The sequence below is a fragment of the Nesoenas mayeri genome (genome assembly GCF_963082525.1).
Source record: "Nesoenas mayeri genome assembly, chromosome: 5".
Classification (NCBI taxonomy): domain Eukaryota; kingdom Metazoa; phylum Chordata; class Aves; order Columbiformes; family Columbidae; genus Nesoenas; species Nesoenas mayeri.
In genome coordinates, this window is record NC_137548.1 from 6,452,804 (window position 1) to 6,479,780 (window position 26,977).

At 45.2% G+C, this 26,977-nt stretch overlaps 2 protein-coding genes across 3 annotated transcripts in view; one reads left to right on the forward strand and one right to left on the reverse strand.

The window, feature by feature from the left end:
• Positions 1-438: 438 nt before the first annotated feature.
• LOC308040606 (homeobox protein SIX4-like) lies at positions 439-12,223 on the reverse strand. Of its 2 annotated transcripts, XM_080344729.1 has the most exons (4): positions 11,690-12,223; positions 11,034-11,587; positions 8,746-9,434; positions 439-6,333 (listed from the first exon to the last, which is right to left on the reverse strand). In XM_080344729.1, exons 1-4 carry the CDS (start codon positions 11,906-11,908, stop codon positions 5,537-5,539), a joined length of 2,259 nt encoding a protein of 752 aa, XP_080200855.1. In that variant the 5' UTR covers positions 11,909-12,223; the 3' UTR covers positions 439-5,536. The 2 variants fall into 2 exon arrangements, with proteins under 2 accessions (XP_080200855.1, XP_080200854.1); XM_080344728.1 differs by having other exon boundaries at positions 11,034-12,223.
• A 384-nt stretch (positions 12,224-12,607) lies between these two features.
• Positions 12,608-26,977, forward strand: part of MNAT1 (MNAT1 component of CDK activating kinase) — a 130,803-nt gene continuing 116,433 nt past the window's right edge. Inside the window, exon 1 of the mRNA XM_080346108.1 lies at positions 12,608-12,911. Coding sequence (XP_080202234.1) covers positions 12,823-12,911 — 89 coding nt within the window. The 5' untranslated portion in view covers positions 12,608-12,822. The remainder of the gene's footprint in view (positions 12,912-26,977) is intronic.

Here is a 26,977-nt window from a genome sequence, read left to right on the forward strand (position 1 = left end):
AGTTTAGCAAATAAGAATTTACCTACCCTCAAAGAAAACCTGACATAGGAAGCATCCCAATGCCATGGGAGCCATGAGTAAGTACTGCCTAGTCCTAACAAGCAAATGGAAACATATTTCAATAGTATCTAATTATGGCACAAATTTTAGACACAGATTTAATAGCTACGTTCAATATGAAATAGAAGATTTATGGTTTTTAATTTAGTATTTTGGAAGCCAAGTTAGGGTCTCACAAAACCCACTCAGGTCAACAGAAAGTCTCATTCTAGCTTAAGTAGGCATTAGATTAATTCCTTGGTGAGCACAGACCTTTGCAGTTGCTGTCACCTTCCCCATGAGTCATTAAAAGTTAGTTTTCTACTTTAGATTGCTTTTCTAACATAAAATTCAAAGCCCGCATACACTGTATGCATATAGAAATATTTACACAAGATGTGTATAAATATAAAGTTTATTCAGTATAGTGTTTAGAAAAATAAGTTCACATCATCTCAGAATACAAATAAAACACTTAATTGTCCAGGCACAAACCCCTATTACAGTACAACAAACATACATACTTTAGATCTCTTTGGTTGGGTAATTAAGCACAGATACATTTGATGATACGCTCTGGGGAAGCATCATCTAACAGTGCAGTAAAGACTTCTGATTATTCCCTCCTCTAATACGTACATTCTGCTTAAGTTTCATATTCGTTGTAAGGCACAATAAACCCATAGCGCAGAAATAACTGGTTAGTTCTGGACAAACAGTACATGCAGCAAAAGAACAAACATCTTCTGAATGCGAATCCTGAAAGTCAGAAGATTCACCCCGTCCTTGAGTTCAGAAATGTAAGAAGCTCGTTTTAAATTATGTGAAACATATGAGTAAGGTATAAAGTATCCTTCAAGATAATAACTGCTAGGAGATACAGGAAGACTTCAGGTCTCCTTGCTTTTAAAAGGTCATTACTTTTGTTGCCAGAGTTATAAAATTACTATTCTTTTTATGATTTGAGATGCTTCTTGAGCACAAGCACTAGGCAATTCATGCCCCTAGGAGTCCTGCATGCAGATTTCATAGGATACTGAAGGGATGCACCCTCTTGGTTGTTAATTTGCCCTTGCTAAGAAAAGCGCACAGGCACTGGCAATCTACACAAGGGAAAAGCTCCTGTGCATGTGGGGCCAAATTCTGCCCTGCTTAATTTAACTGAGAACAGTTATTGAGGCGATTACACTGTGTCCATTGCCACTAATCTCAGATTGATAGTAATAACAATAAAGATGGTTCCAGCCTTACTTTTGGGTGAAGTAGCTTTTTGAATGCGTCTTCCTGAATCCGCAGGCAGGTAAAGCAGTAAATGGAAAGAGGTATATGCTTGATAGGCTGGGACTACTCGGTTATAACTGAGCACCAGCCTCGTGCACGGGTTCATAGCGCCACCATATACTGGGCCAAATCTGTCCCTGATCCAACTCCAGTGAAATGAATGGACCATATTCTCGGCTGGTGTGAAAGGATAGGAAAATAAAAATATATAATAATAATTAAAAAAATAAAATTAAAAAATAAAATTAAAAAAAACAACAGTGGAACTGTGCTAGTTTAGCCCAGCCAAGGACCTGGCCAATACATGTCCATGATTTATGTGGCTGAAATGTCCTTTTAGGTAAGACCACAGGAATAATGTTGCAAATAGTCCAGACAGAGCATTCGATTGAGTATATTTCTGGTTCTCTGCAAAACCCTGGGCAAAACAGAGACAGCTTTAACTAAAAGTAGTAAAGAACAAAGGGGGTTTTTAACACCATGCTTTGTAGGAATTTGCTTAAACTTTAAGCATATTTTTCAAAGCTGAGTCTGGGACCAGAAAAGTAGTAGAATTTGGCAATGTTTCCTGTAAGATTTCCAGTGGACTTACAAGTTACAAACATATGTGAAGCTGAAACGATCCTTTATTCTCATTCGTAACAGAGAGGGAGGAGAAGGAACATGTATGCCAGATAGACATACCTTCCATTTAACCAACAGAATGTGATAATAGGGACTGTCTGGGAGGGCTTAGACACTCACTACCATCACGTGTATGGGAGATGAGCATCCATATCCCCTAAACACCGCATAAAATCCTCAGTTTGGGAATCAGTGGAGCAATGCCTTATTTACAGCAGCTGAAGATCCGGCCCCAGACACTTTTTGGGGCTTTGTGTACTGTCTATTTAGAGCAGTCAGCCTGCTTGCTTGAGAGCCACAGAAGAAAAACTGACGCTTATTTTACAGTAGGAGTAAAACTACTATTTAAATACCTATTTTAAAAACACTGTACCATGCAATGAGTCTTTATATTGTGCATATGTACCTGCAGAAAACATGAGGTTATAACTATATTATCTGGAGGGAATGACACTTATTTTCAACGGGAGAAAGAAAGAGTAGAACGTAATAATAAAATAAGTTACTTGATATCTGGAAGACTAGAATAGATTAATCTTACTTTGTCCCAAACCACTGCTTTTATGTACATCCTCCGCTCCCACTGAAGAGCGGGAAGTCTCCTATTAGAAGTACCAGACACTCCAAGATACCCGCCACTGCAACAACACACATGGTTTTCACATCAACGGTGCTGCAAAGCCACGGAATTCAGAGCCTCAGTAACACAATGAATGTAGGAAAAATTAACAACAACAAAAAGTAACAGGTACTGGCTAACATCACAGTCTTTTCTGTTATGAGACCTGATTGCAACAACAACAGAGGGTGCTCTGAAACACGCTCTAGTTTGCCTCCAAATATAGTCTGAGCTTCACAGAGCAAACGTTGAGCCCCAAACAACCCCTTCAGAGCCACGCACACATTCTCCATTAATATGACAATGATACATGATCCTTCTAATTTTCCAAATAGTTGAACAAATTCATGCAAAGAAAATACAGCTACTGTTACCATCATCATCACCTTGGTTTTACGGGTGAAGAAGAGGTGGGAAGCAGATTGCTGCTGCTGGAGCCCAGCAAACAGATAAACAAGCAGAGCAGGGAGAAGTCGGGACTATCCGGTTCCCTGCTCACGCGGAGATCTCCTGAATGTCAAGGGAAGTTGCGCCAGGGGAACATATAGCTCCATGTTCTGCTTGTGATAATCTCCACTTTAAAGCGCTCGCCTTAAACACCCTTTTTTGCTGGGGAGCAGGTGGGGACAACCAAAGGCTCAGGGGCTGCTGCTGTTTGCAGAGCACCAGGGACTCGGTGCAGCAGCGAAGTCCCTGCCTTGCACACTCGCTCCTCCTGCAATTTTCCCTGCAGCTCCAGCGACTCTGGACTCCAGCGCTCACTGACAAGAGCTCAGCTTCGAGATTCCACAGAACACCTTGCAAAACACGCTGTACTCAATATAGTGCAAAACAACAGGGAGGATACCTATGCCACGCTCAAGGCGCACAGAAAAAAACCTTCACTCCTCAAAGGCTTTCCACAGAACCAGTTAACAATGGAGACAGGAACAGACTGGGATGTGCTACCTCTATTCTCTTTCCTTTCCATTTTTTGTGATCTTGTTTTGTCCTAAGGCTGATCTGAAGCCCACAGAAGCTTATGAAAACATTTCCCACTGCCTTCCAAAGGCTTCGGACTAGGCCACTGACAAGGATGAACACATGCTTCAGTTACTGTATATATTCACATTAGAATAAAAAAGATAATAAAGCAAAACCACAGAGACTAACAGCATGTCATTTTGATACATCTGCATTATTATTATTATTATTTTAAAGCTTAAGGATGTGCTTTCCCATGCTACAAAAACTCCTCTGGAGGAAAGGTAAGATCTGTTCTACCTCCTTCTGCTGTCCCTGGTGCAGCGCAAAGGGGCAAAGAGAGAGGAGCCCCATCCCCAGCCAGAAACCACGGCTGCTCCCACCAGCCCTTCCAGCAGCTGCGGTTCCGACCATCAGCCCCCACGCTGCTTATTCTGGAAGGATATATAAATACACATTCAAGCGCACTCCTGGATGGGGGTTTGCCTGCTTGACCAGCAGCTGAAGCCCTCCTGCACAGGCTATTTGGCCAATGGGTCCATGTAAACGTGGGGCTCCCTTCCCTGCCCATCCAACCCTCCCTGCTCATCTCCCCGAGGCTGGAGCTGAGACCTTTCCCTCGGCACAACAGCAGCTCTGCCCGTGGTCCCTCTCCGCTCTCCTCCTGCCCTGCACAAGGATCCACCTTCATTTCTCCGCACCATAAGTATCACCCACGATGACCCAAAGACTTAAAACTCTTCTTACTCATGCAAGTAGGGGCACTGAAGTCAGCGAGGCTACTTGCAGAAGTAAGGCATCAGGATTTGGCCCTGAGGACGGATATTTGCAAATCAGTGTTGGTTTTTTTTTTGTATTCCTCCTGCCACTGTGCTTTAATAACAAAGATAAGGCCACTAGGAAGAAAGGCACGTGGAATTCTGTAAAAAATACACAAAAAGGTTCAACTAATTAGCAAATTACTAACAAAACAAACAGAAAACCCCTGAACACAAAGACAAAGGGGGTAGAGACAGGGACCTCCTGGGTTTGTGAGACTGGGAGTTCATTTTCTAGTTTCAGTGTGATTAACATTTTAACTTTTACAGTCTATTGCTTGAAAAGCTACAAAAAAAGTAAAACCTTGTCAGAAACAACTACGTTTACTTCCTGCTCAAACAATAAAAATAAATTAAACAGCCAGAAAACGTTTTCCTTTTCAATGCATTATGTCTAAAGTGAAAGGGAACATAAACCATAAATAAAATCCATTGTACTAATTTAAAAAAAAAAAAGTCTCCTTTATAAGAACTGAAACAATATTTACATTCATACTGGAGAGAAAGCTTCTGAGTTGCATAATTAGAGTTTCAAATGATGCTTTTTCTGGTGCACTGACAAAACGCTATCTGGAGCACTTAGAAACCTGTAAATGTTTGATGTGAGATTTTTGGTTTAAATGTGAGTCTGCTGGAAAAAAGCTAACACACCAGTAACAATATTATTTATGATTTTGTTTCATTTCTTAACCTCAAACAACATAAAAGTAGCCGGTGAGGTATCGTCTAGAGTTCCTTAAAAATTTCTCAATGCCCATGGACTAGACGTAAACAGCAAAAATAACTGCATTGTTGCTAACTTTTCGGAGCAAGATTTCTGTTTTCTACCTAAAGTTAGGAGTGTATACTTACTGTTGAGAGTACGGTGTACTATGGAGAGTCTAGTTAAATTATCAGGGTAGTATCTTAGCCAAACTTGTACCCATTCACTTGGTACTTGCCTTGGCATTTCCTTTCTCCTTTAATCTGTTTAAAAGAGAATACTGCACGCAAACCAAGTGTGGCAACCTGATTCTGTTGTCTGAGATTCCTCTGTACATCGATTCAGACCATTTAAATGTTCTTCTGTTTCCTTTAAATGAAAAAACACCAAACAAAAAAACCCAACAAAACAACAAAACACCCCCCACTTGGTGCTTGTTAGGGCCTCAACAGGAGACTTATCTATTGAAACAGAAAGCAAGAAAAAAATTTACAAGTCTTGCATATCTTCATCCATCTGAACTGTCTGCAGTTTGGCAAGTTCTTTTTTCTCTGTTTCCAGTTCTTCACAAACCGTGTCGACCATGTTACTCATAACATACTTGGATTTCGAATCCAGCATCATTAAATTGCCAGTTGATTTACTCTCAGAAGTAGGTAAGAAATTCTCTTTGACGTCAGGTACGGCTTGCAGAACTAACCTGTGCTCTCTAACAAAATCTTGATGTACTTGTGCTGAGGGGTGGTTGACACGGTCTCCGCTTGCAGAAACTATTTCTCCAAGCAAGGGCTGTGCTGTAGAAATGGACAACAGATCTTGACTGGTAATGAGGGAACAGTTCTGAAGGGTTGCATAGTTAGTGTTGCTGATAGATATCACGGTAGAGGTACTGGTCACGGGTGATGACATGGACTGGCTCTCCGAGATACCAGAGTTCAGTTCTGCAGCATTTAAAAGAGTCGGTGGCGTGAGGGAAAAATTATGTGAGGGCGTTACATTCACTAATGAGGAGGCCAAGGACTGGAGTCCTCCGCTGGATATATTTTCAGAAGACATGTTTACATTTAGTTGTGTGTTCTGACTGACTGGCATCAACTGAGAAAACACAAGGCTTCTTTCCAGTCCTTCTTGTTTGACAGAGCCTACGGCCTGGCCTGAATTTGGAACCGTATAAACGACTGCACTCGGAGCGAGGGGGCTGAAGAAAACCTTTCCTTGCTGCACTGTTGAAGATTCAGTTGTAAAAGTTCCTCCATCAGATGTGCTGGGACTTACTGAAATATTACCTAGAGAAAGGGAACCAAAAGAAGGAAAACACGGATTTTAGTTGGCAGAGAGTTGTGCAGGCATTTTGTTAAGAGTTTTTTTTAAATGGTCACAGTACACATGTGTATGCTAACTTTTCATGCAACACAGAACAGCATTGTTTATAACAGGTGAGAGAAAATTTGGTATGAAGAAATAAAAGCCATTTATAGAAACTCCTTCTAGAAAGAAAAAAAAAGTTCTGGTATATTAGGTATCTTTTAGGCTCCCATTAAGAGGCAAACAGTCCCCAGCCACGTGATTAAAACGAACGTGCTTTGGCCTTCACTAGTTGCCACCACTCGATTTCTCTCTAAGAATAGAAGCATGAAATGCTATTAAAGATAGTTCAGTGACAGACTACAGCTTGTGTGTGGGAACTGGAGACACAGCCTACGAAATCTGCGACTGCTGGGCAGAACCTACCTGAGCCAACCTGCAGAGAAAACATCAAAAACCAGTAACTTCTACCAGGTTAACTGCACAGTCTGTCAAAGCACTCAGATGCATCGCCTTCCACCTAACTTTATCTCATATTTCTAAAAGCCTAACCCTACCACATCTACGACACTGTGTAAGGTCAACCAAGGATGCCCACCCTCGCTGAAAGCCATGGCACTGGCCCTGTGATGTTGTTGCTAGCCAAAGCAGGAAGAGGTGGCCAGAGATGACCTGAAGTTGGTTTTACTGGACATGACTTGTTAAGTTGTCATTATAATAACTCCTAAAATAAGATATACTGGCTCTCAGGACTGGGTCTTACTTAAAACACCTCCGAATTTTTCAAAACAGCACTGAAGATGCTTATCTCACCTGGGGAATATTTTAGCTCCCTATTCACTTCCTTTAAACAATGACGATTTTTGGAAGAAGTTACTCATATGCGTGAAGTAGAAGAATAAAGCAAGGCAACTGGAAGCTACCTGGCAACAAGATATCGTTTACTGTAGCTTACTTAAAATAGCCTGCAGCACACTTCACTTGGAACAGCCAGCCAGCCATCTCGTGTTGAGAAAAACAAAAATAAAAAGAAATCACAGCAGCAAATACAGATTCTAAATTTTCTCTGCACCAGACTAGACATATGTGGTGGGTCACTCTCCGGTGTGAACTGGTATTTTTAATAATGATGAAAATGTTCAGAGAAGGGCTTGTTAAGAATCATAGGTCTTTCAAATACAATAGTCCCACACTGCTTAAGGGACAGAACTTCCCTTCTCACCTTTGCTGACTGTCATTTTATGCCTTGGAGCATGTGAATTAAATAGCTTTTGTAATTACAGGTGGTATTCAGACTAAACATCTTCTCTTTTTCATTTTGGTTAAACTATGTAGCAGTAAGTTGCAGGGATTGCAAGTGCCACATTTTAAGACCTTGTAACTGTGCACCCATTTAAAATGTGTTTGTATGGCTTCAACGCTACTCCGTGTATTACTTTAACAGAAGGAATAATTCGCTCCCTATACACATTTAATTCAAATAACCTGACATGAGCGCAGTTTGATTTTCATTACAGTACTCACAGCTCCTGAAACTAGGGAGATTCATTCAAGTTTAATCATTTTCATAATCAAAGATCCAGCAGCCAATGAGTAAAAAAGGCTGTTCAGTTGTGCTTTATAACTGACCTGCTTCAAAACAAAGATCCAGAACCAGGCTCACATTCCCTGGGCTTCTTCCTGGCCGGCTGCAAGTTTCAGTCTATGGTATGTTGAGACAAACTCTAAAGCAAACTCGGGGAGGAGCCTGCATGCTTGGCACGTGAACCTGCGATGACACATCTCTCTTGGACTGAGGGCAGTTTTATCCAAATATCCTCACGTTTTATATCTACAAGCTATTGCATATTTCTATTGTTTCCCTGAAGTATAATATTTCTTAATTATAAGACAAAAAATGTATAACTGCTAGGTCTTGTTGTGTCTATAGTAATTTAAAACTTATTTTAATGAAATGCTTTGGTTAAAACAGCAAAAAAACCCCTAAACAACCACCACAAGAAAAACAATGGTAACAATTTTCAGCTGCCTCAACTTTCATTTTTATGAACCTTCTTGTTAAAATGATTCAATAGCAAATGGTGAATATTTTGCATTACTGAAATGTGTACAGATTATTTTTGCAGATTGGTATCACAGATTTCTAAGAACAGGATGAGATGAAAGGGGTGTAAAACACCAGATCTCCTCCTCTGCTCTTAGTAGAGGAGCTCAGCCTCCTGTTAAGAGTCTGCCTACAAGCATAACCATTATGAAGGAAGGCAAAAGGCATTATTTGATGCACTGCACAATCCTGGTACCTAGGAGGAAAAGTACCATAGCTTCTAAAATGCTAAGTGTGCCCAATCCCAACATTTTCTTGTACCTTTTACTGTAAGAAACAAAACTTTTACCTTGTGAAGCTGCCACAGAAACAGGAGGCAGTTGCAGAGAAGAGAAACCGATGCTTCCGTTCAGCAGCTGGCCATTTGTTCCTGAATTGGGGATCTGGACAATGCCATACTGGTTTATTTGGACAGGAGCAGTAAAAGTAACTACGGAGCCTCCATCTTGGGAAGCAGCAGTTTGTACGCTTTCCCTTTTCACCTCTGAGCTTGGTATCAATCCCGGGAACGAGACTGGGATGTTGCTGGGGCTGAAGGCGGCTGCCGCGGCGCTGGGGACTGAAGCCTGAAGGAGTTTGAAGTCCTTAACATCTTCTGACGAAGACGACAGTATGTCAGTTATGGACACCCCGTTGCTCACAACGCTCGACGTGGTTTTGGGCGAATTTAGGGTAACCGTCTGCGAAGCCCCCACACTGAGTCCATTAAGAATGACACCATTGGGTCCCTGAATAAAAGAGCTACCATTGAGAAAGACTGGAGAGGTACTGGCAGGCACGAGGTTTCCATTCAACAAGACGCCAGATGAACTCAAGGCTATTTTAGTGTTTCCGAGCTGCTGCATGTAGACGGGCTCCATGTGGCTGGGAAGGCTGAGGCTGGTAACGCTGTCGGATGAGGTGGAGAGCGAATGGGGAGATAAATCCTCCTGCCCCTTACTGGATTCATCTTCTGTGCTAGGGTTGCCGTCTGACTCACTATGGGGAAAGGTGGAGAGATGACATTGCATTACCACGGTGCGATGGCAAGCTCTGCACAAAGGGGGACTCCTTGCTTTGATGTAGTTTGTGAGAGTTTTTTCCGAATATTATTTTTGCTGTGTTTTGCCTTTACAAGGTACTTTAAACGAATTTCAAGTCAAGGGGGAGGTTTTAGAAAAGGACCCATCAAACCAGCTGCAGGCTGAGGAGAAACTTTACAGACTGGTTTATGGACCTGTACATAAATGCCCCCTCCCTGGCCATCCCACCCGGGTGACCGAAGGGGGCTGCTCCGGGCCCCCCACACGTGAGAGGGGCCGCAGCCATTTGGCAAATGGCCGGGCAGCAGCTGCGGGATGGGGGGGAGCGGCCTCCCCGGGCCCCTCGCCACCCCCGGCCTGGGGAAAGGGGAAAAAGGGAAGGGGAGGCCTCGCCGGGGGCCGGGCCCCCGCTGTCCCCAGGTGCCGGCGGCGGCACCTCAGCCCGTTCCCGGGGGAGAGCCGGAGGGGAGCGGCCTTTGTGCCGCGCCCCGTGGGGCCGCCCCCGCCCCGCCGAGCCCCCTCCGCCCGGAGCTGCGACGAGTTTTTTGCTGACTGGTCCGCCCTCGACTGCATTTTTCGGCCGCTCCCTCCCTCCCTCCCCCCTCGGCCGCTCGCCCTTTGATGTGTCCCGCGGAGAGGGAGCCGCGGCGGCACAATCGCGCCCTTGGTTGAGAAATGCCTTGGGGCCCTCCGCCGCTTTCTTTCCCTCCTTTCCTCCCTTCTCCCTTCCTCCCCCCCGCCTTCCCCTCTCCCCTCCCTTCCCGTCCCTGCCCCGGGAGGAAGGAGGGGGGCGGGAGCGGGGAGGTCACCTCCACCTGCCCGCCTTGCGGCGCCGAGCCCCCGCCACGGCCCCTCCGCCCGCGGGGAAGGAGACACGGCGGGGGGGGCGGGGAGGCGAGGCAGAGCCCCGGGCCGGGCGCGGGCGGAGCGGGGCCGGGCGGGGGGGAGGCTTCTCCCGCGCCACGGGGAGCGGGCGGCCGCGGGGCTGGAGGCGGAGGCCTGCGGCGGGCCGAGCCCGGCGGTGTCGCCGCTGAGCCCCGGCGCGGCCGGCCCCGCTCCCCCGCTGAAACCCGAGCCCGGCCCGCTCCCGAGTCAGGTTTCAAAACAGAGCGAGCGGCGGGACCCCACACCCCCGCGCGTCCTCCGTCAATGATTAACTCTGTCAGGCGCGACAATTAAATAAAATCAAGGAGTTGGGGGTGAACAAACACACACGCTCCTCCATCCCGCCGCTTCCCCGGAGCCCGCCGCGCCGCCGGTGTCGGCGGGGCGCTCGGCGGCTCCCCCGGCCCGCAGGAGAAGGGGTGGCGGCCGCGGGCCGGGAGAGGGGAGCGCGGGGAGCTGGAAGGGGGCGGCGGGGGCCGGGAAGTTTCGCGGCGCTGCCTCGCATGCCCGGGCCGGGTGGGTGTGTGTTGGGAACGAGGGAGCGGGGAGGGGGAAGGAGGGGAGGACGAAGCGCACCGAAGGTAAGCGCCATGTTTGCAAGGGAAGAAAGAGCCGGGAGAGGGAAGGCAGGCGGGCGGGAGAGGGGGCGGGGAGGAAAGTTTGCTCTCACCTTTTGGACTGGGTCTCGGAAGGGTTGCGGTCCCGCTGCCTGCGGTTCTTGAACCAGTTGCTGACCTGGGTGAGGGACAACCCGGTGATCTTGGCCAGGTTGCGCTTCGCGGCCGGCGAGGGGTACCGGTTCTGCTTGTAGAGCTCCTTCAGCGCGTTGCGGGACTTCTCCTTGAAGCAGTAAACCGTCTCCTCGCCGTCCCAGATTGTCCTGGGCAGAGGGTATTTCCTCCGCAGCCTGTACTTGTCCACCGCCCCCAGGGGTCTGCCCCGGGCTCGCTCCGCCTCGGTGTAGCGAGCCTTGTACCAGAGCTCCTGCAGAAGCGGGTGGTTGGAGGAGTCGAAGTTGTGGCTTTCCAGGATGCTGTAGAGCTCGGCGTAGATGCCCTGGTGGAAAGCCACCAGCGCCCGGGCTTTCATCAGGCTCTCGTTGCCACGTAGCAGATCGCTCGGGGGCAAAGACCACAGGAACCTGGCCAGGCGGTCCAGGTTCCCACCTTGCTGCAGCGCCTCGCACACGCAGGCGACGTGGTCCGGGGAGAAAGCCAGGGGGGTCTGCGAGGAGGAGGAGGAGGAAGAAGAAGAAGAGGAGGAGGAGGAGGAGGGAGAGGAGGCAGCGTGGTGATTCCTGGCTAGGAGTTCCGTATGGAGCAGTACCTGGTCCGCGGCTCCCTCCTCCCCGGCGGCGGCGGCGGAGCCTGCGTGTTCCATGGGGAACGGGGCAGCGGCGGGAGGGGGCGGCGGCGCGGGGTTCAGGGCTCCCGCTGCGGCCCCATCGGGGGGCACCTTGCTGGCTTCAGAGAGGACTTCCATCACATTTTCCTGCTTGATCTCCACTGCGCTCGTGATCTCGTCCGTGGGGGAGGCAGAAGACATGTTTCGGTTTGTTTTCCTTTTTTTCTTTTTTTTTTTTTTCCTTCCCCCCGTCCCTTTCTCCTCCTCTCCCCCCTTCCTATCTCTCTGCAAAAGTCCACTCCTCCTCCTGCTCTCGGCCGGCTCTAGCCGATCAGGTTTCCTCCCGGCCACGCAATAACCATTAAAGATAGCTGCTATAGCAAACTAGTGTAAACGGGCTCCTCTCCGCGGCTCCCCCCAACGTGACTCCCAGCCCCGCTGCAATACTATATGGCACCGCAGCCTGCTGGCCCGGCCGCGCCCGCCCATTGGCTGCGCCGCGCCGGAGGGGCGGGGTCTGCCGCGTCTCCAGGGCAACCGTCAATCAAGCGGCCCCACTCCTCTGTCCCCCCCACCTCCACCTGGAGCGGGACGCCCCCGCGGGCGGTGGGAGGCGGCGACTCCCCCTCACCTGCGCCGCCGCCAAGCGCCTTTCCCCGGGCAGGGGAAGAAGTAAAACTCGAGGCGTGAGGCGGTGCTACGGTAGTTAGCCGGAGTGAGGTACGGCGGTTGTCCCGAGCGCGGAACCCCGCGAGGGAGCGACTGCCTCGTAGCGACCTGCTGTTGAGTGACCCCCTCCCCGCGTTACAACCGGAGCGCTCGGGCTGGGAAAGCCTGCTCCCGCTCCCAGCTGAGCTCCAGCGCCAAGCAGGTGCTGCCTGGGGTGGCTCCTACCTGCTCGGCCCGGCCGCCCCAGCCCTTCCCGCCGCCGCCGGCTGGCTCTGCCTGGTGCTGGTGCCGGGAGGGGTGCGGAGCGGGCCGGGCCCCCGCGGCAGGCGGAACGCGCGGGGCGGCGGGCGGTGCCGGCGGGGCCCTTTGGCGGCAGCACCGCACGGCGGAAGGCGGAAGTGGCGGAGTGAGGGAGGGAAGAAGGGAGAGAGGGGGAGGCGGCGGCCATGGATGATCAGGGCTGCCCGCGGTGCAAGACCACCAAGTACCGCAACCCCTCCTTGAAGCTGATGGTCAACGTCTGCGGGCACACGCTGTGAGTGGGGCCGGACGCAGTGAGCTGCCGCGGGGAGAGCTGCCGCGGCCCGGGCTGCTGCTCTGCGGGGGGACCAGGCAGCGGGGCCTGATCGCTCCCCTGGCCGGTCCGGGGGTGGGGAAGACCCAGACGGTCCGGCCCGGCCCGGCGGGGCTCTGCCAGGCCTGTGCGGGCGTTTGCGAGGCGGCTCCGGGCCCCCTCCTGTCCGGTTGCCCGCGGTTCCGTTTCGGGCCGGGGCTGCATCGTGGCTTTCGACGGCTTCTCCGCGGTTAATTCCTCGGGAAGGACACGGGGCTTGGTGTGTTCGGTACCGGCCCCTGTCCCGAAGGGCTGTGAGGCTTTGCGGTGTGAAATAGGGAATGTAGAGGAAAATACATTTATCATCATCTTAAACATTTCTCATTTGTATTTATTACTGTGCTTGGATAATTAATAATAATAATAAAAGAGTTGGTGGTTTATTTTTTGGTGTGTTAGTTCTCCTGGATGGGGAGTGCTTTGTTTGAAGCTTTGATGCTGCTTTAAGTGTTGGAAAATCCTTCTCTGAGCCTTTGTTGATTGTGCTGTTTACTCAGTCAATATTTTTGTGCAACAACAGTCATGACTCCTTTTTCTCTTTTTTTTTTTTTTCCCAAAGATGAACACTTGGACCAATTCCTACCTCTGGCTTTAGCTGATTTAAGTCATACATAGTCTGTACTCATTCACTTTCAGATCTGGAGATCTTCCTTAGTGTGGAAGTTTTAAAGGCTCTACTTCAAATTCTTTTTAGATACATATGATAGAGCCTCATAACACAATAGCAGCTCTTTTTGTATTTTTGATTTTATTTGGGTTGTTTGTTTGTTTTTAATATCTTTTCATCTTTCCTGCGATGTGTATGTTGAAGTGTTTATATTTTTAAACCGCCTGTGAATTGCATTCAAAGCACGCAGCCTGAAATTGTACTTACAGTGTTGCAAGTGAACAGGATGAGCAAAGTGGATTGCAACAAAAGATTCATGTTATTTTCTCAGACAAAAAGCATTCAGTTTCATGTGATTCCCTGATCCTGTTCGCTATGGCCATGCAAGCAGTACTGTTGCTGCAAGGGGAGGCGAGTGGGGGAGCAGCAGATGATCTCCTGGTAGTGGTGGTCTGTGAGAGAACGGAGCAGGAGTGTCCCTTTGGTGACAGTGACACTGGCTGTGTTGAAGGGCAGCATTAGCTGGCATCTGAAAGGTAACAGCCACTTTTAGGCAAGGCTGTGCAACTTTAAAGTGATGCTTCTAACTTCTGTACCAGTGAAGATCAAAGGACAAATCTTGCTGATGATCTGCTTTCAAGCTCCTCCAGAGCCGCTTCAAGCAGAGAACAGCATGTTTCAGTTTGCTCTCTCTCTTTGGTTGTCAGTGGGTTTTCTTTTGAGGCTGAGCTTCCCTTGGGAAAATTAGTCATGTTTTGTGCTTTACGGGATCCAGCTGCTGACACCTTACTTGGGGTTGATGTCTTGTTTTCCTTATTTCTCTCCAGCTGCTCCAGGACTACCTCTGCTTCCCCCAGCTCTTGTTGTTCGCACTTCTGCATTGGGCAAGGGTTTTATCCAAGACCAGTTCACTTCTCTGAATCTGTGCAGCCGTGGATTGAGCCAGCTGGGTGTCTCTGTGGGGTGCTTGCCAGGAGAGGGCTGTGCAGACTCAACCAGACTGACCTCACCTGCACCCAGCAAGGTCTGTTAGTCTGTCCATTACCTTCCCTGCAAAGGGTGTCTCTGCAGCTGGGCACCGCTGCTTTAAAGCATGTGTATGTGAGGGTAAAGCTGGAGTCACTGTGTAGGTAGGATCTCTGGATTTCTTTGGTTTTGTTGTAATTAAGGACTCTCCATCTTGATGTGGTTCAAGTGGCTCACTTTTCCTCTGTAATATCCTTCCAAAACCCCTTGAAGGTTATGTTTTTGTTCGTGATTCCATATGCTGTTACAAAGCCTTCAAGCTGGAAGTTGTTTCTTAATAATGGCTAATAAGTTATTGTAATAACTGATGTAGAAGCTGGAAGTGCACATGAGGCACCAGTGAATGAAGTACGGGGCGGGGGGGATGGAAAGGAGAGGTAATTGACACTTGTTCTTTCATAAATTCACTGTATTTCAGCCACAAGGAAGGAATCTGATGTTCTCAAAGCAAATGAGCTGACTTAATTTTGTGATGGAGATTTACTCCTCCTTGGCAATCAATTCTGGTAATTTGTGATGTTCTTACCATTGAAAATAAGTCTCCTGATTGGTACTCTAAATTTCTTTGCTATAATTTAAGCATTTAAGAGTTCTGTCATGTGTTTTATATGCCCTGCAAACTGTTTATTACACTTCTTCTGCAGGAATGTGTCACATGTTTTGTGGGCTTTCTCTTTGGTGTGTTTTCTACAATTAAAAAATTCCATTCCTTCAGTCTTCTCTCTTGAGTGTTTTGGTTTTTTTGTTTGGTTTTAATAGATATTTATGGGCTATTCTCATTGTTTTTCTTGAGGTTTTTTCAACTTGATTTGTGTTCTTCTGGGACACTAGAACTGGACACTGTTCCATCTGAGTCCTTAGTACAACAGGCAGAGTCAAAATTATTTAATGTACTTCTCATGATATCTGTGTTTCATATATCTCAGTAGAATGATAAGTCTTTATGTACTTTTTATTTTTTGCAGTGATATGTGTTATTTATGTTCAGCATAAACCCCATATTCTTTAGCACATTACCACACTGCGTATCTTTAGGTAGAACAGTGTGTAACTCTGCCTTCCATGTTGTGTTATGTACCTGATTGTTCTTACCTATTTGCTCTGTCAAACAGCTGATTTTTGCCCTTGCTTTAGGTGACTTTGTATTCTGATTCCCTCCATCAAAGTGTGTGTGACTGTCCCAGCTTTACATCCTCTGTTAACTTAGGAAAGTGACCTTTCTGTCCTGGTGTTCTCTAATGTGTGATTTGTGGACATTAGTTTTTTGGGGAGATCTTTGAAGTTGTTGCTTCTGACCATGAGAAATTCAACTGAGGCAGAGCAAAATATGGAGTGGTCTGCAGTGAGTTCCTTGCTAATAAACCTTCCCCTTCCCCCCAAGTTACTTTTTGTAACAGTGGGGAATGATAAAAGATTAGAACCATATGAATGTGCTTGCTACCTGTTTTCTCTTGGACTGAAAGAATAACTTATCTCTGGGTATGGGTTTCTAATAATCTCTCAGTACTTCAGTATGTACCGTACTTGTTTAGATGACATGACTGTCAATTTATGAGTGTCAAAAGTCCAGTTAAAACAAAACTATATTGCCTCTAACTGCTGTTTTGCTAGCTACAATTCTACTGTGTCATTGAAGGAAATTATGTTTGATATGGTTTGTTCTTAACACATTGTGTTGGATCTTACCTGATTCATTACTCAAAATATGCAGGAGGTAGGTTGTTTGTCCAGTTATTTATTCCAGCGTCTTCACAGGGACTGAGAGGAACCCTGACTGGTCTGTATTTCCATGTGTATTTGTTTTCCTGCTCTTTAGAGGCAGGTGCTCTTGCGTTTCTTCAGGCTGCTGGAACTTAATGCAGAGATGATCTTCAATACCTGCCTTTGTTTGCTTTCAAAGGGTGAACATTGTCATGTCTATAAGGTTTGAAAACCTTGAAGTACTCTAACACTGTAACCCCTGAATATAGTCCATAGGTTTATGGAAGCTTATTAAGTTGTCTGCAAAAGCACGATAAAGGCAATATACTTCATGTTTGAAGTTTGCCGGTAAATATGCATGAGAAATTCAGAGTCTTGACTTTATTTGTTTGGGAAGTTTAGAGCAATTGCTCTAACGTATTTCCTGGTTCTGGCTCATGTTCTTGCCTCTTTTGTTGCGATATGAGTTACATTAGCCAATTAATCCATCCTAGAGAATGAAGATCGATACAGAAAATAGCCCGAGTGCTTTGGCATCATCTGTTGAGAGATTTTCCTTCCCATTGAATGGGGGCTTAATGCACTTCGACTTTAGCTGCTCTTTTTGTTGCTGCAGATATTCTGAAGGAATATTTTCATGCTACCTTCAGTGTTGCCTCCCAGTAATTTCTTTCCTAATGCTTTGACCTTTCCTATTTTGTTAACAGTGCTCTTTGCTTTGAGTGACTTTCAGTGATTTGATTTGCACTCGTGCAAAATCTCTTGAACTTCAAATCATTTAAGAGCCTATACTTAGCTGAGATGATTTGTCAGTAAGCATCAGATCTTCCTCCTGGGTTTCAGATAACTTGTGGTTTTACCATTAGCACATTTTCTTTATTTTGTGGCTCTCTGCTTTCCCTTCTGAGGAATTGTGAGAGTTGCCTTCTGGTACCTTCTGTCAGCCAAGTTGTTCCACTTTCTCGTTCTTAGCCAGTTCCTCCGCTTTGGTTAGAATGAAACTAGAAGAACCTTCCTTTTATATTGTGTGGCTTTTTCTTTTACCTCCTATGTAAACAAAGTTAATCTCGAAGTATTTAAAAACTTGCTGGGCAATGTGTGTCCTGTTTGTTCCTCCTTTTTTTGACAAATGCCTGCAGTAAAGGTTCCTCTTGCTATGAAGTGCTGTGCTTTGGAGGTTTGCCTGTTCATTCTTCTCTTCCCCACTTCGTTAATTTAAATCTCTCCCATCTGGGATAGATACTTTGTGTTAGAGCACCTGTGTTAGCCTCACATCTCTATTTTACTGTGACCTAGATCCTGCCAACAAATTAATTCTGGATCTTAGCACCAGCATATGCATTTCTCCTTTCTATGTTGCGGTGGTTTTCTCCTGACGCTATGCATTTACTGTGTTCGATTCCCCTGTGGCCGGCGGGGCTCTGGGATGTGTTTGTGTCCATTTGTGGCAGAGCAGGGGTCAGTGTGCTGATAAGCACGGTGCAGTTCAGATAAGGGGTAGGCAGATGAGTGTGAGAGGATGAAATTGGACGTTGAGTCTCAGCTGTAAACATCTTTCAAGTTGGGTTTCCATTGCAGTTTATTCCAACGGGGCCATGCCAAACCTTACAATTATGGGAATGGTGTTTGGTGTGGTATTTTTTTCGTTAGGGTTTTTTCTTGGGGGGGGAGGGGAATGGTGGTAGGGCGGTATTTCCCTGGTTTTTGCTTTACCAACATCGCCAAAAGTGTAATACTGTGTGTTTTTTGGCATTAATGTTAAATAAGGCTTTTCCACTATAAATCTTCCCTGTCACTGGGAAGGAGGATGATAAATTAGCAGTTAAAAGTTGTTCTAGGAGGGGACTTAGTATGGAAATGCTCAGCTCAAGAACAATGAAAGTCTTTTTAAAGTTTAATTTCTTCAGTATAACAAAGGTTCAAAGCATGAGATACTTGGCTTTAAAGATGCTTTTATGCAGGGGAAGGTGTGTCTAATTATGGAGCAATGCTTCATTCAAGTTTGCAACGCATTAGTTTCTAAGGTGTACTTATGGCTTTGCTGCCTTCTGAAAGTTCACTCTCAAGAATTACATTCAAAAGCCTTTGTGCATGCATGACCATTTTTGATTGTTCAGACGGTGTTCAGATTGTTCAGGGTAATGTATTTTCTTAGTGTACAGATGCTGGGTGTGTGCTTGCCAATGGAGCTGTAATCCACCTGGCTCCATTTGAGACCATGAATTATCTTTTACTCTGCCTGCTTGGACTCATGGCCTGTGTTGAGTTTTAGGAGGCAAATTAAGCATATCCCACTGATTTACTTGCATAGAGAACAGAGGAAATGCATCCACCAAAAACTACATTAAAAGAATGTTAAGGTTGTTACTGCAAACAGAGCTGGGTAAAGAAATTTACTGTTGGCTGTAAACTTGGACCATATGATCTCAAACAATCAGACACTAAAGTTGTAGTTAATTTGGGCTGCTGGTTCAGCTTTGTTGTCCCACTGCCTGCTGTAGGGAGGAGGAGGGAAACTGGTATGTAATGCTCTTTTTTCAGGGTCAGTCCAGCTACCTGGAACCCATCCTGACTTGTAGACAGGGGAAACATGGATGTCTGCAGACCAACAAAAGCAAAGAAACTCCCTTTCCTCCCCAGTGTCACACCGGCTTGTGCTGTCCCTCTGAAGTCTATTTCCCATGCTGGACATCTCTGGGAGACAGGGGACAGGTATCAGAGCACAGAAAACTGATAGGCTTGATTTCAGCTGCTGTGGTGTGTTTGAGATTGCGTACTGCTACAGTCTTAGGTGGTAGTTGCTCTATTATAAGCTTTTCTGGTATCTTTTTCCTGTCCGCAAGACACTTATGGAAAGGTGTCTAGAATCCTTATTGAATTTTTTTATCCTTTTCCCAGAGGGAGATGTGTTTATTTTTCATTTAATTTGTTAATAAGGCTTCAAAATGAAGACAACGTAACAACGCTTACTATCTCTAGGCCCAGCTTTGTGTTGCTCAGGGGAGACATCAATTCACCGAGTTGTGTTGTGGGGATTCTCTAATCTACCCTGCACCCTGTTACGGCTGTTCCAGGGATACATTAGGGGGTAAGTGCATCCTCCGAGAGATCTAATTGCGGTGCTAACGGCTGCTAAAATGAAGAAACAGAGGTTTCATTATTTGCTTATTTATTTTAATGTTAGGAGTGTTTGGAGTTTTGTGGCTGTCAGATTCCCCAGGAGTTGGAAGTAGGAACATCCCTGGGGAATATGGGGGAGTGGGGTCTCATGCCAGTGTGTGGGGCTGGAGTAATTGGAAAAAAAGTTTGGAATTTTCTTGTTTAAACTCTTTCCAAGTGAAAGGATGGCTTGGCTTCCTGCTGCATTCTTCTCTGTAGTGTGGTTCAAGAAAATACCTTTCTTCTGAGATGGGGGGGAAGCCCCAGAGATTGTGGAAAATAACATAAAGCTGTATTTCAGCCAACTGAGCTTGAGTGAAGAAGTCTAGCTAGAGGTAGGCAGTGAGGATCTGTCAGAAATGTAACTTTTAACTTGAGCATTAATGGTGAGCTTTTTCCTGAGGAAAATATCTCAAAAGCAAGATATACAAGGACAACAATACTGTATTCAGGGCTATCATTTGTAACGTAAAGGTCGGCTGTGATGCGTGTGGTTTTTAGGCCACCAGATTCCTATTAATGCAAAAACTGAGGTGCGTGAGCTCAGGCTCACGAGCGCAAATGCTGTGGTGCTGGTCGAACTGTAGAAATGCGGATGCAGGACTTGTGAACAAGCAGCAGGCACAAGGTAAAGAGCCGCTGGATTCTGGTACTTACTGGACCCCTGTGGGAGCTGATCCAGTTTGCTGACCTGGCTGACAATGGGAAGCTTTTTTAGTAGGTTAATGTGGTGGTTGTGCAGGATTAGTGAGTTGAAGTGGCTTGTGAATGGTTAGGCTGGTGTCAGAGGTGGCGTGAAGCGTTCTACAGGAATGTGTGTCCATGAGTAGGGTAGGAGTAGGGTTGAAGGTAGGACCCTCCTGTGGCAATGGTAATTTAGCTCGCACCATTTTGTGAAGCTGCTTGCTTAAGAAGTTGGTTTATCTTCAAGAACAAGTGCTATAGTTTGTCTTTTAGGCTTGTGTTCTTGCTACTCCTGCCATATCACGTCTCAAATTGGATTCCTGGGTGGTGGATCCTTACTTGCATGAAAAGCATAAGTAGTCTTGGTGGACTAAAGCATATTTGGGCTACATATAGCTAAAAATCTAAACCAGAACAGGGAATATGTGTGGTCCTAAAAACGCCTACTTTGCATTGGGGAGATAAGTAATGAAAACTAGGTAATGTATTTCATTCCCAACGATTTACATCTCTGAGAGAATTTTCTTAGTTTCTTTCCGGGTGAGTTGGGAGGCACATGAGGGAGGTTTTTACTCACGTTTGTCAGACGTATCATGGGAAGTTAGGTTAGCTGATGCTTGTTTGAAATAGCCTATCTGTATCCTCAGAGGAAGAAAAATTACTCTCTTTTTTTAAGTGGAATGTATTCCCTCAGAAAGTGTTTTCGTGACTTCTTGGGGAATAAAAATCTGGGTCATCATTCTCCTTTGTCTTTTCGGAGTTACTCCTGTTTTTATTAATTGGGATTAGATGCTCCTTGGACTCCGTTCCATCCCATTACTCTTCCAAAATCTCTCTGAGTTAGTCATGGGAGGTGATTAAATCATTGCTGAAATACCCGAGAGGTTATTTCCTCCTGCCATCCAGTTCTGACAATTACTATTTGTTTTTAAATTTGGCTCTGAATCATAGTCCTAATACTTCTGAAGAAGTGGTGTTAATGCTTCGGTTATATTGTTCTTTTGTTTTAAAAATGACATATTTAGAACATCTTTTCTCTGTTGAACTATCAGCTGGCATGTCTGCTTAGTAATACTTCTTGTCTGCTTAGCAAAGCTTGCAGAGCTCTTCCCTCCTTCTAAGTATGTTTTGGAAATTTAAGTTGTGCTTCTGCTTTAAGATGCGACCTTGGCAAAAGGAACGCTGTTGCTTATAACCTGAATCTCCAATCAATAAATGGAAAAGTAATTTCTTTTTCCTTGATTCTGATAATTCAGTCTGGCTAAATCTGCAGCCTGGGATGCTAAAAATGGCTGATGGGTTTGGATGCCCAGAGTGAGGACCCTTCAGACATGCTCAATCCTTTTTGTTGGGTAAATGCTGACCATGGTAAGTTAGAATGTGGTAAATGTCCAGCATCATGGTCCAGCACAAAGTGTGGTAAATCTCAATGGTTAAAATAAGTGCTTCTCAAAAAGAAGGCAAACACAATAACATTTTAAACAATTTTAAATTAGGCCTTTTTTTCCCCTTTCTTTTAATGGCATCTGCCGCATAATAATTCAAGCCAATAACTCTAGGAGTTTGTGACTTACTTCTGTGTAGTTGCGTTAGCTGCCAAATGTTAATAAGTGATATGCACAGCTTTAATATTTATGAAATTAGGCAAATGTATTCCTGGGTCATTTTACAAAGCCTGTCTCGGTAACTGTAAATTCAGAGCAGATCTGAAAGTGCCTTCTTGGAGTACTCAGAACTTGCATTAGTGTGTGTGCTCTTTGTTTGGGGCATTGTGGTGTGGTGGTGTTTAGTAGTTTTCTGTGGGTTTTTTTGTTTTGTCTCCAGGGCAACTGAAGCTTAAGTTTGAAGAAAAGCTAGGTCAGCATTTTAGAAATTGAATTGAGTGCTCCAGTGTTCATATTTGTGTAGGAAATTAAGAAATAGTAATAAAAAAACTTGCTTGATAGTAGCAGCGTATGGGACAGGCAGGGTGCTGACCTTGATTTGCGAACACAAGTTTCATTGTGTTTAAAAGACATGTAGATGAGGTTCTTAGGGACCTGTTTTAGTGCCAGCGTTGGGTTAATGGTCGAAGTTGATGGTCTTGAGAGTCTCTTCCAACCGAAATGACTCTATGTTGCTGGTTGCCTCTTTGCTTTAATGATACGCAGGAAACAGTGGATATTTCTTCACAGAAAGGCCACTCTGGCTGTAATAGAAGTTGTAAGTATTTTGTGATGATACCTACTTTTTTTTCTGTGATGTTTTGCAAGAATTTTATTTGACAAGGCCAGACCTGAGGAAAAAAAACTTAGCAACAACTACTGCCGTATATGACAAAATTAGACTTTGTTGTAGTTAAGAACATTTTTGTCTCTCTGAAAATTATATTCAAAGTTGTTCTTCCGTTGGATATAACATCTATGGGAAAAGAGGATGTATTTGGAAATTCTTGTTGTTATTTTCATGTGGAATACATGCAAGCTCAGAGAAGCGAGAACAAGTTGCCTTTGCCACAAATGAACAATGAGCAAGTCATCTGGTCTGATAAATATTTTGGCTCCAAATTGGGAAACATGTAGATAATGAGTTTTGCTGTTCCCACAGCTCTGCATCAGTGATTGGCAGTGAGGTTAAATATATGTTTAAGCATTTGCAGAATGCTGGGCTTAATGTGAGCACGACAACTTCTTTAACATTATGGAGCAAGAGAAGTGATTCTGCTAAGAGAAAACAGTGGGATGGCACAAAGTGAGGCACAAGGGTTTTTCTTTTTAAGCAGAAATGTTGAGGTAGAAGTTCCCAAGTCCTATCAATGTTCTTCTCCCTGGTTTTTATTAATGCCAAGCAATGTGGCCAGTCTTTCTGCCAGGGTGACAAAGGAAGACTGATGTTCCTAGAGAGCAAAAGGTGAGGGAGTGTTTTGGCTCATGTTGACACCTTCAGGCTGCTGAGCCAGAGTGGAAAGTGTTGGGTCTAACTGGGCAGGGAGGTTTTGCACTGGGGTTCGATGTAGCACAAGAGCTGCTGGCAGAGCCAGGATCACAATGAAGAGCTCTGCTCCCAGGTGGGTACAGGCAGACAAACCTTTAATGTCTTTGTCATCCTTACTTGCAGTATGTTGTGTTTTGTTTTTTTTTTTTAAAGGGTATCTTTGTGGGGATCAGGAGCTGAACAATCTGTAGGTGTAATTAATGACTAGATAATCTTTAGAGTGAGTATACAAATAGCTTTGTATAAACAGAAGAGTTCAGATTCTTCTGGGAGTAGCTGTCTGCAGGCTTAAAAGACTAAAAAAACTAGTCCTTATGTACCCTGGAAGGCATCAGGAAGGACTGTCGGGGATGGCTGTGTAGTGAGATAAGCCTGTGACTGATGTGCTGTGAACTGGAGGCTGCCTTGAAATCCCCGAGAGCCCCTTGTTCTAGGGAAAAAAAATGACAGTTATCTTCAGTTTTGGGATGTGATTATATTCTATAGAGGGAGGTTAATGGGACTGAGGGCAATGCCAAGACAATGTGGTGTTGCTGTGGATGTTGTCAGTTGGGCAGGGTTGGAAGGATTTAGGAGCTGGAGAAATACTTGTCAGTTGAGCTTAGTCTAGAATTACTGTATTTCTTTGAAGCCTTTTGTTTCTAGTCCTGCAACAAAACTTGGCCTAACATTTTGCTAAATAAATCTTTGGTTTCTATTCAGTCTATGTAGTTTTGGAGAGAGGTAATACAGGCTGGAACAGCAGAGGTGGTCAGAGTTAGCTGTATCCACGTGGCATATCTCGATGGATGAGTGGAACATTGGAGTTTTATTTCTTGGGGTGAGGTCAGGGAACTCAAATTACATGGGGTTTATGTGAGAACCTTTGCTGCCAACTGACAGATTTTTGGAAAGGAGCCTTCTTTTTTTTAAGAAATGTGTGACTGGAAAGCATCTTCTGGCTCTGGGGAAACTCTGAGATGGTGTAGAGGAGTCAAAAGGGGAGGTGGACTCCCAGTCTGATTGTGTGGCAGTAACTGGAACAGCAAAGGTCCTGAGGGGGACTTGGTTGGAGAAATGAGTGTGACTACATGAAGACTTGACAGGAGGAGTCATAACTGGGCTAGTGAAGGCTTTAGGAGTGTCTGGGAAGACTTGAGGAGAAACTGGAGCTAAAGAGCCATAGAAGAAGCTGTGAGGTTCTGGAAGGATGAATGCATGGGGAGCTGGGGACTATGGGGAGATCTAAAGATCATAGACTGTCCTGAGCTGATTTGCAGAGTTGTCCCAGGCTTGGCATGTTCTGTGCCCTCAGAAATGAGACCCTCACTGCCAGGTTCTGGTTGTCTTTTGTGATTTCTCAGCTTGTTTACCACCCAAGTAATTTCTGACCCTGTGGTTGTGGATCGTAGAATCATAGAATGTCCTGAGTTGGAATGGACCCACAAGGATTATAGAGTCCAGCTCCTGTCCCTGCACAGGACAACCCCACAGTTCACACCATGTGTCTAAGAACCTTGTCCAGTCTCTTCTTGAACACTGTCAGGCTTGGGGCCGTGACACCTCCCTGGGGAGCCTGTTCCAGTGTCCAGCACCCTCTGGGTGAAGAACGTTTTGCTGATGTCCAACGTAAACCTCCCCGGGCACATCTTCCTGCCATTCTTGGGTTCTTTTGTTGGTTGCTAAACCAATGGATGGTGAGCATCTGTGTGTATGCACACACACGTGTGTGGTGGAAGGGCTGCGGGTGTTGCCCAAGTTCCTGGGGGCTCAAGTTGTCCAAGTTCCCAGAGGTTCCCAGCTGCACGCTCCGTATTTCCCTGCAGAAGCACAGACTGTGTGCCGCTGCTCCCGGGAGCTCTGATTTCGGCAGAGGAAATCCTATATAGCGCTAATGCTAATCACTCCCAAATCAGGAATGTGAAATTTGGGCACGCTTCAGGCATTAATTGTAGTGGCTTAATTTCCTTATCTGGTAATGTGGGGATAATACTACCTCATGATGGTTTTGAGAAGGTCAGTTACTTAATGCTGACTATACATGCCAAAGAAAATGGGAGAGGGAAAAAAAGTAAGCTTGTTGAAGCGGGATTTGCACAGGGCAGAATAAACAAGGTCTGAAGATAAATTGGTATCATCTGCGTTCATGTTAGTTGAGCGTTGCCTATCCAGAGGGTTGGAGGTGACAGTCCTAACAACCCTACGTCTCGGTTCCTGGCAGGCAGTGCACATTTACTGTAAGGAAAACACGTAGTGCCTGGGCCATATATTGTGCAGACTTGTTAAAGAAAAACTTGACATCGAGGCCTGTGCCCCCCTGCTTTAGCTGCCGTAAGGCAATGGGTGTGGAGGGGACGAGCGGAGGAACAGCCTGATCGCATAAGCCTTTTTTTTCCAAAGGAAACTAGGGTAACGTCACGTGCAAATATAATAAATTTATATCATAGTGCATGACCACAAGAGGGATCAGACCACTTGAATCTTCACTTTCATATTTTAGATTCTGCGTTCTTTCTTGTAGCTTGGTTATGGGTGTTTTACATGCGGAAATTTCAATTGTCAGACTTACCGAGGACAATACTCGAAATCTGCTCGAGGCTTGTGTCTAGTTGATGTTCTCTGTCACAGGTCATTACTTCATGACTTTGATAGACAGTTTAAATTTCTACCTGCACAGAAAGTTATGTTGTATTGTTTGCTAGGTAGGATTTCTTTCCAATACTCTTGCTATGCCTTTTTAAGTGGTATTTTAAAAAGATGACTGTCATTAAATGAGTTAAGAACCCTTATAGAGTCTGTATTTCCTATGAGCTTGATTGTTCAAACCTCATTTCTTGCTTTCTAGTTCTCTTCTTGCACATCAATTGTATAATTGGCAAACATGCAAGGCAAATGCGATCTGAAAGCAATGATTCATTGAATATAATGGATCCTAATAACTTTATCTTACACCTAATTAGTCCAACATTTTATTTTAAAATCCATATGTTTTTTAGAGATAGTAAAAAGATGCAAAGTTGCCTGAAGGAGAACTGCCCCAACTTATTTCTATTGCATCTTTCCTTCACAAATATAGAAGCAGCTATATCATTGAAAATTTAATGAAGCTTTCATCAACATAATGCAGTGCCTCTGCATTCTCTGAAACGTATTCATATTTAATGAGCTTCTAATTTCAGGTAACAGGAACAACTGAATATAACCATAAATCTGATTTGTTTGCGAACAGCGTGTCCCATGTCATTTACAGTTGGTAAAGTAGTCATTGATGACCCGGGTGGCAAAGCACAGGTAGAGTTGGACATCTGAACATCTATTTAAATCAGCTTTTGACTGTATTGGGTAGTTGGCTGAAGAAGTTTTGCCTCAGCTTTTCTTTTCCTTCATAAAAATCAGCCTCAGAAAACTGCAATGACCTTAAAGCAATTAGGTGGTTGTCTGAGTGTCATATTTGAGTGTTTCTGTTTCATGGTTTGGTGTTTTTTGGTTTTCTTTTTAGCAAGCCTGAGGTTAATTCCTCAGTTAAAAAGTACAATAGTGGGAAAGTATTTTGGATGTGTGGGAGAGCTGGCAATACCGAACAAAATATAGAATTGCGTATAATTAATGACAGAAGATGGAAATAGTCTAGGGATAACTGTGAAAAAATCTTACTGCACCCTGGGCAGCCTCAAACTCTCTGAAGCATCGAATCAAGTTGCACTGCTGGGCTTGGCTGGAAGAAGCAACAAGGCTTGTTTTGCTCTTTCTTAGTGGGAGTGAATCGCAATGCTGAAAAGCTGGTATTGTTTACCAAATTTTATGCAATAACACCTATGACTACATAATTACATTTTGAATTAGAAGACATTAACACTGA

Coding starts and splice junctions, on each gene's coding strand:
- LOC308040606 (XM_080344728.1), bottom strand. CDS start 11,908: ATGTCTTCTGCCTCCCCCACGGACGAGATCACGAGCGCAGTGGAGATC. Junction 9,435..11,033: donor TCCGAGACCCAGTCCAAAAG/GTGAGAGCAAAC, acceptor CTTTCCCCATAG/TGAGTCAGACGGCAACCCTA. Junction 6,334..8,745: donor TTCTGTGGCAGCTTCACAAG/GTAAAAGTTTTG, acceptor CCCTTTCTCTAG/GTAATATTTCAGTAAGTCCC.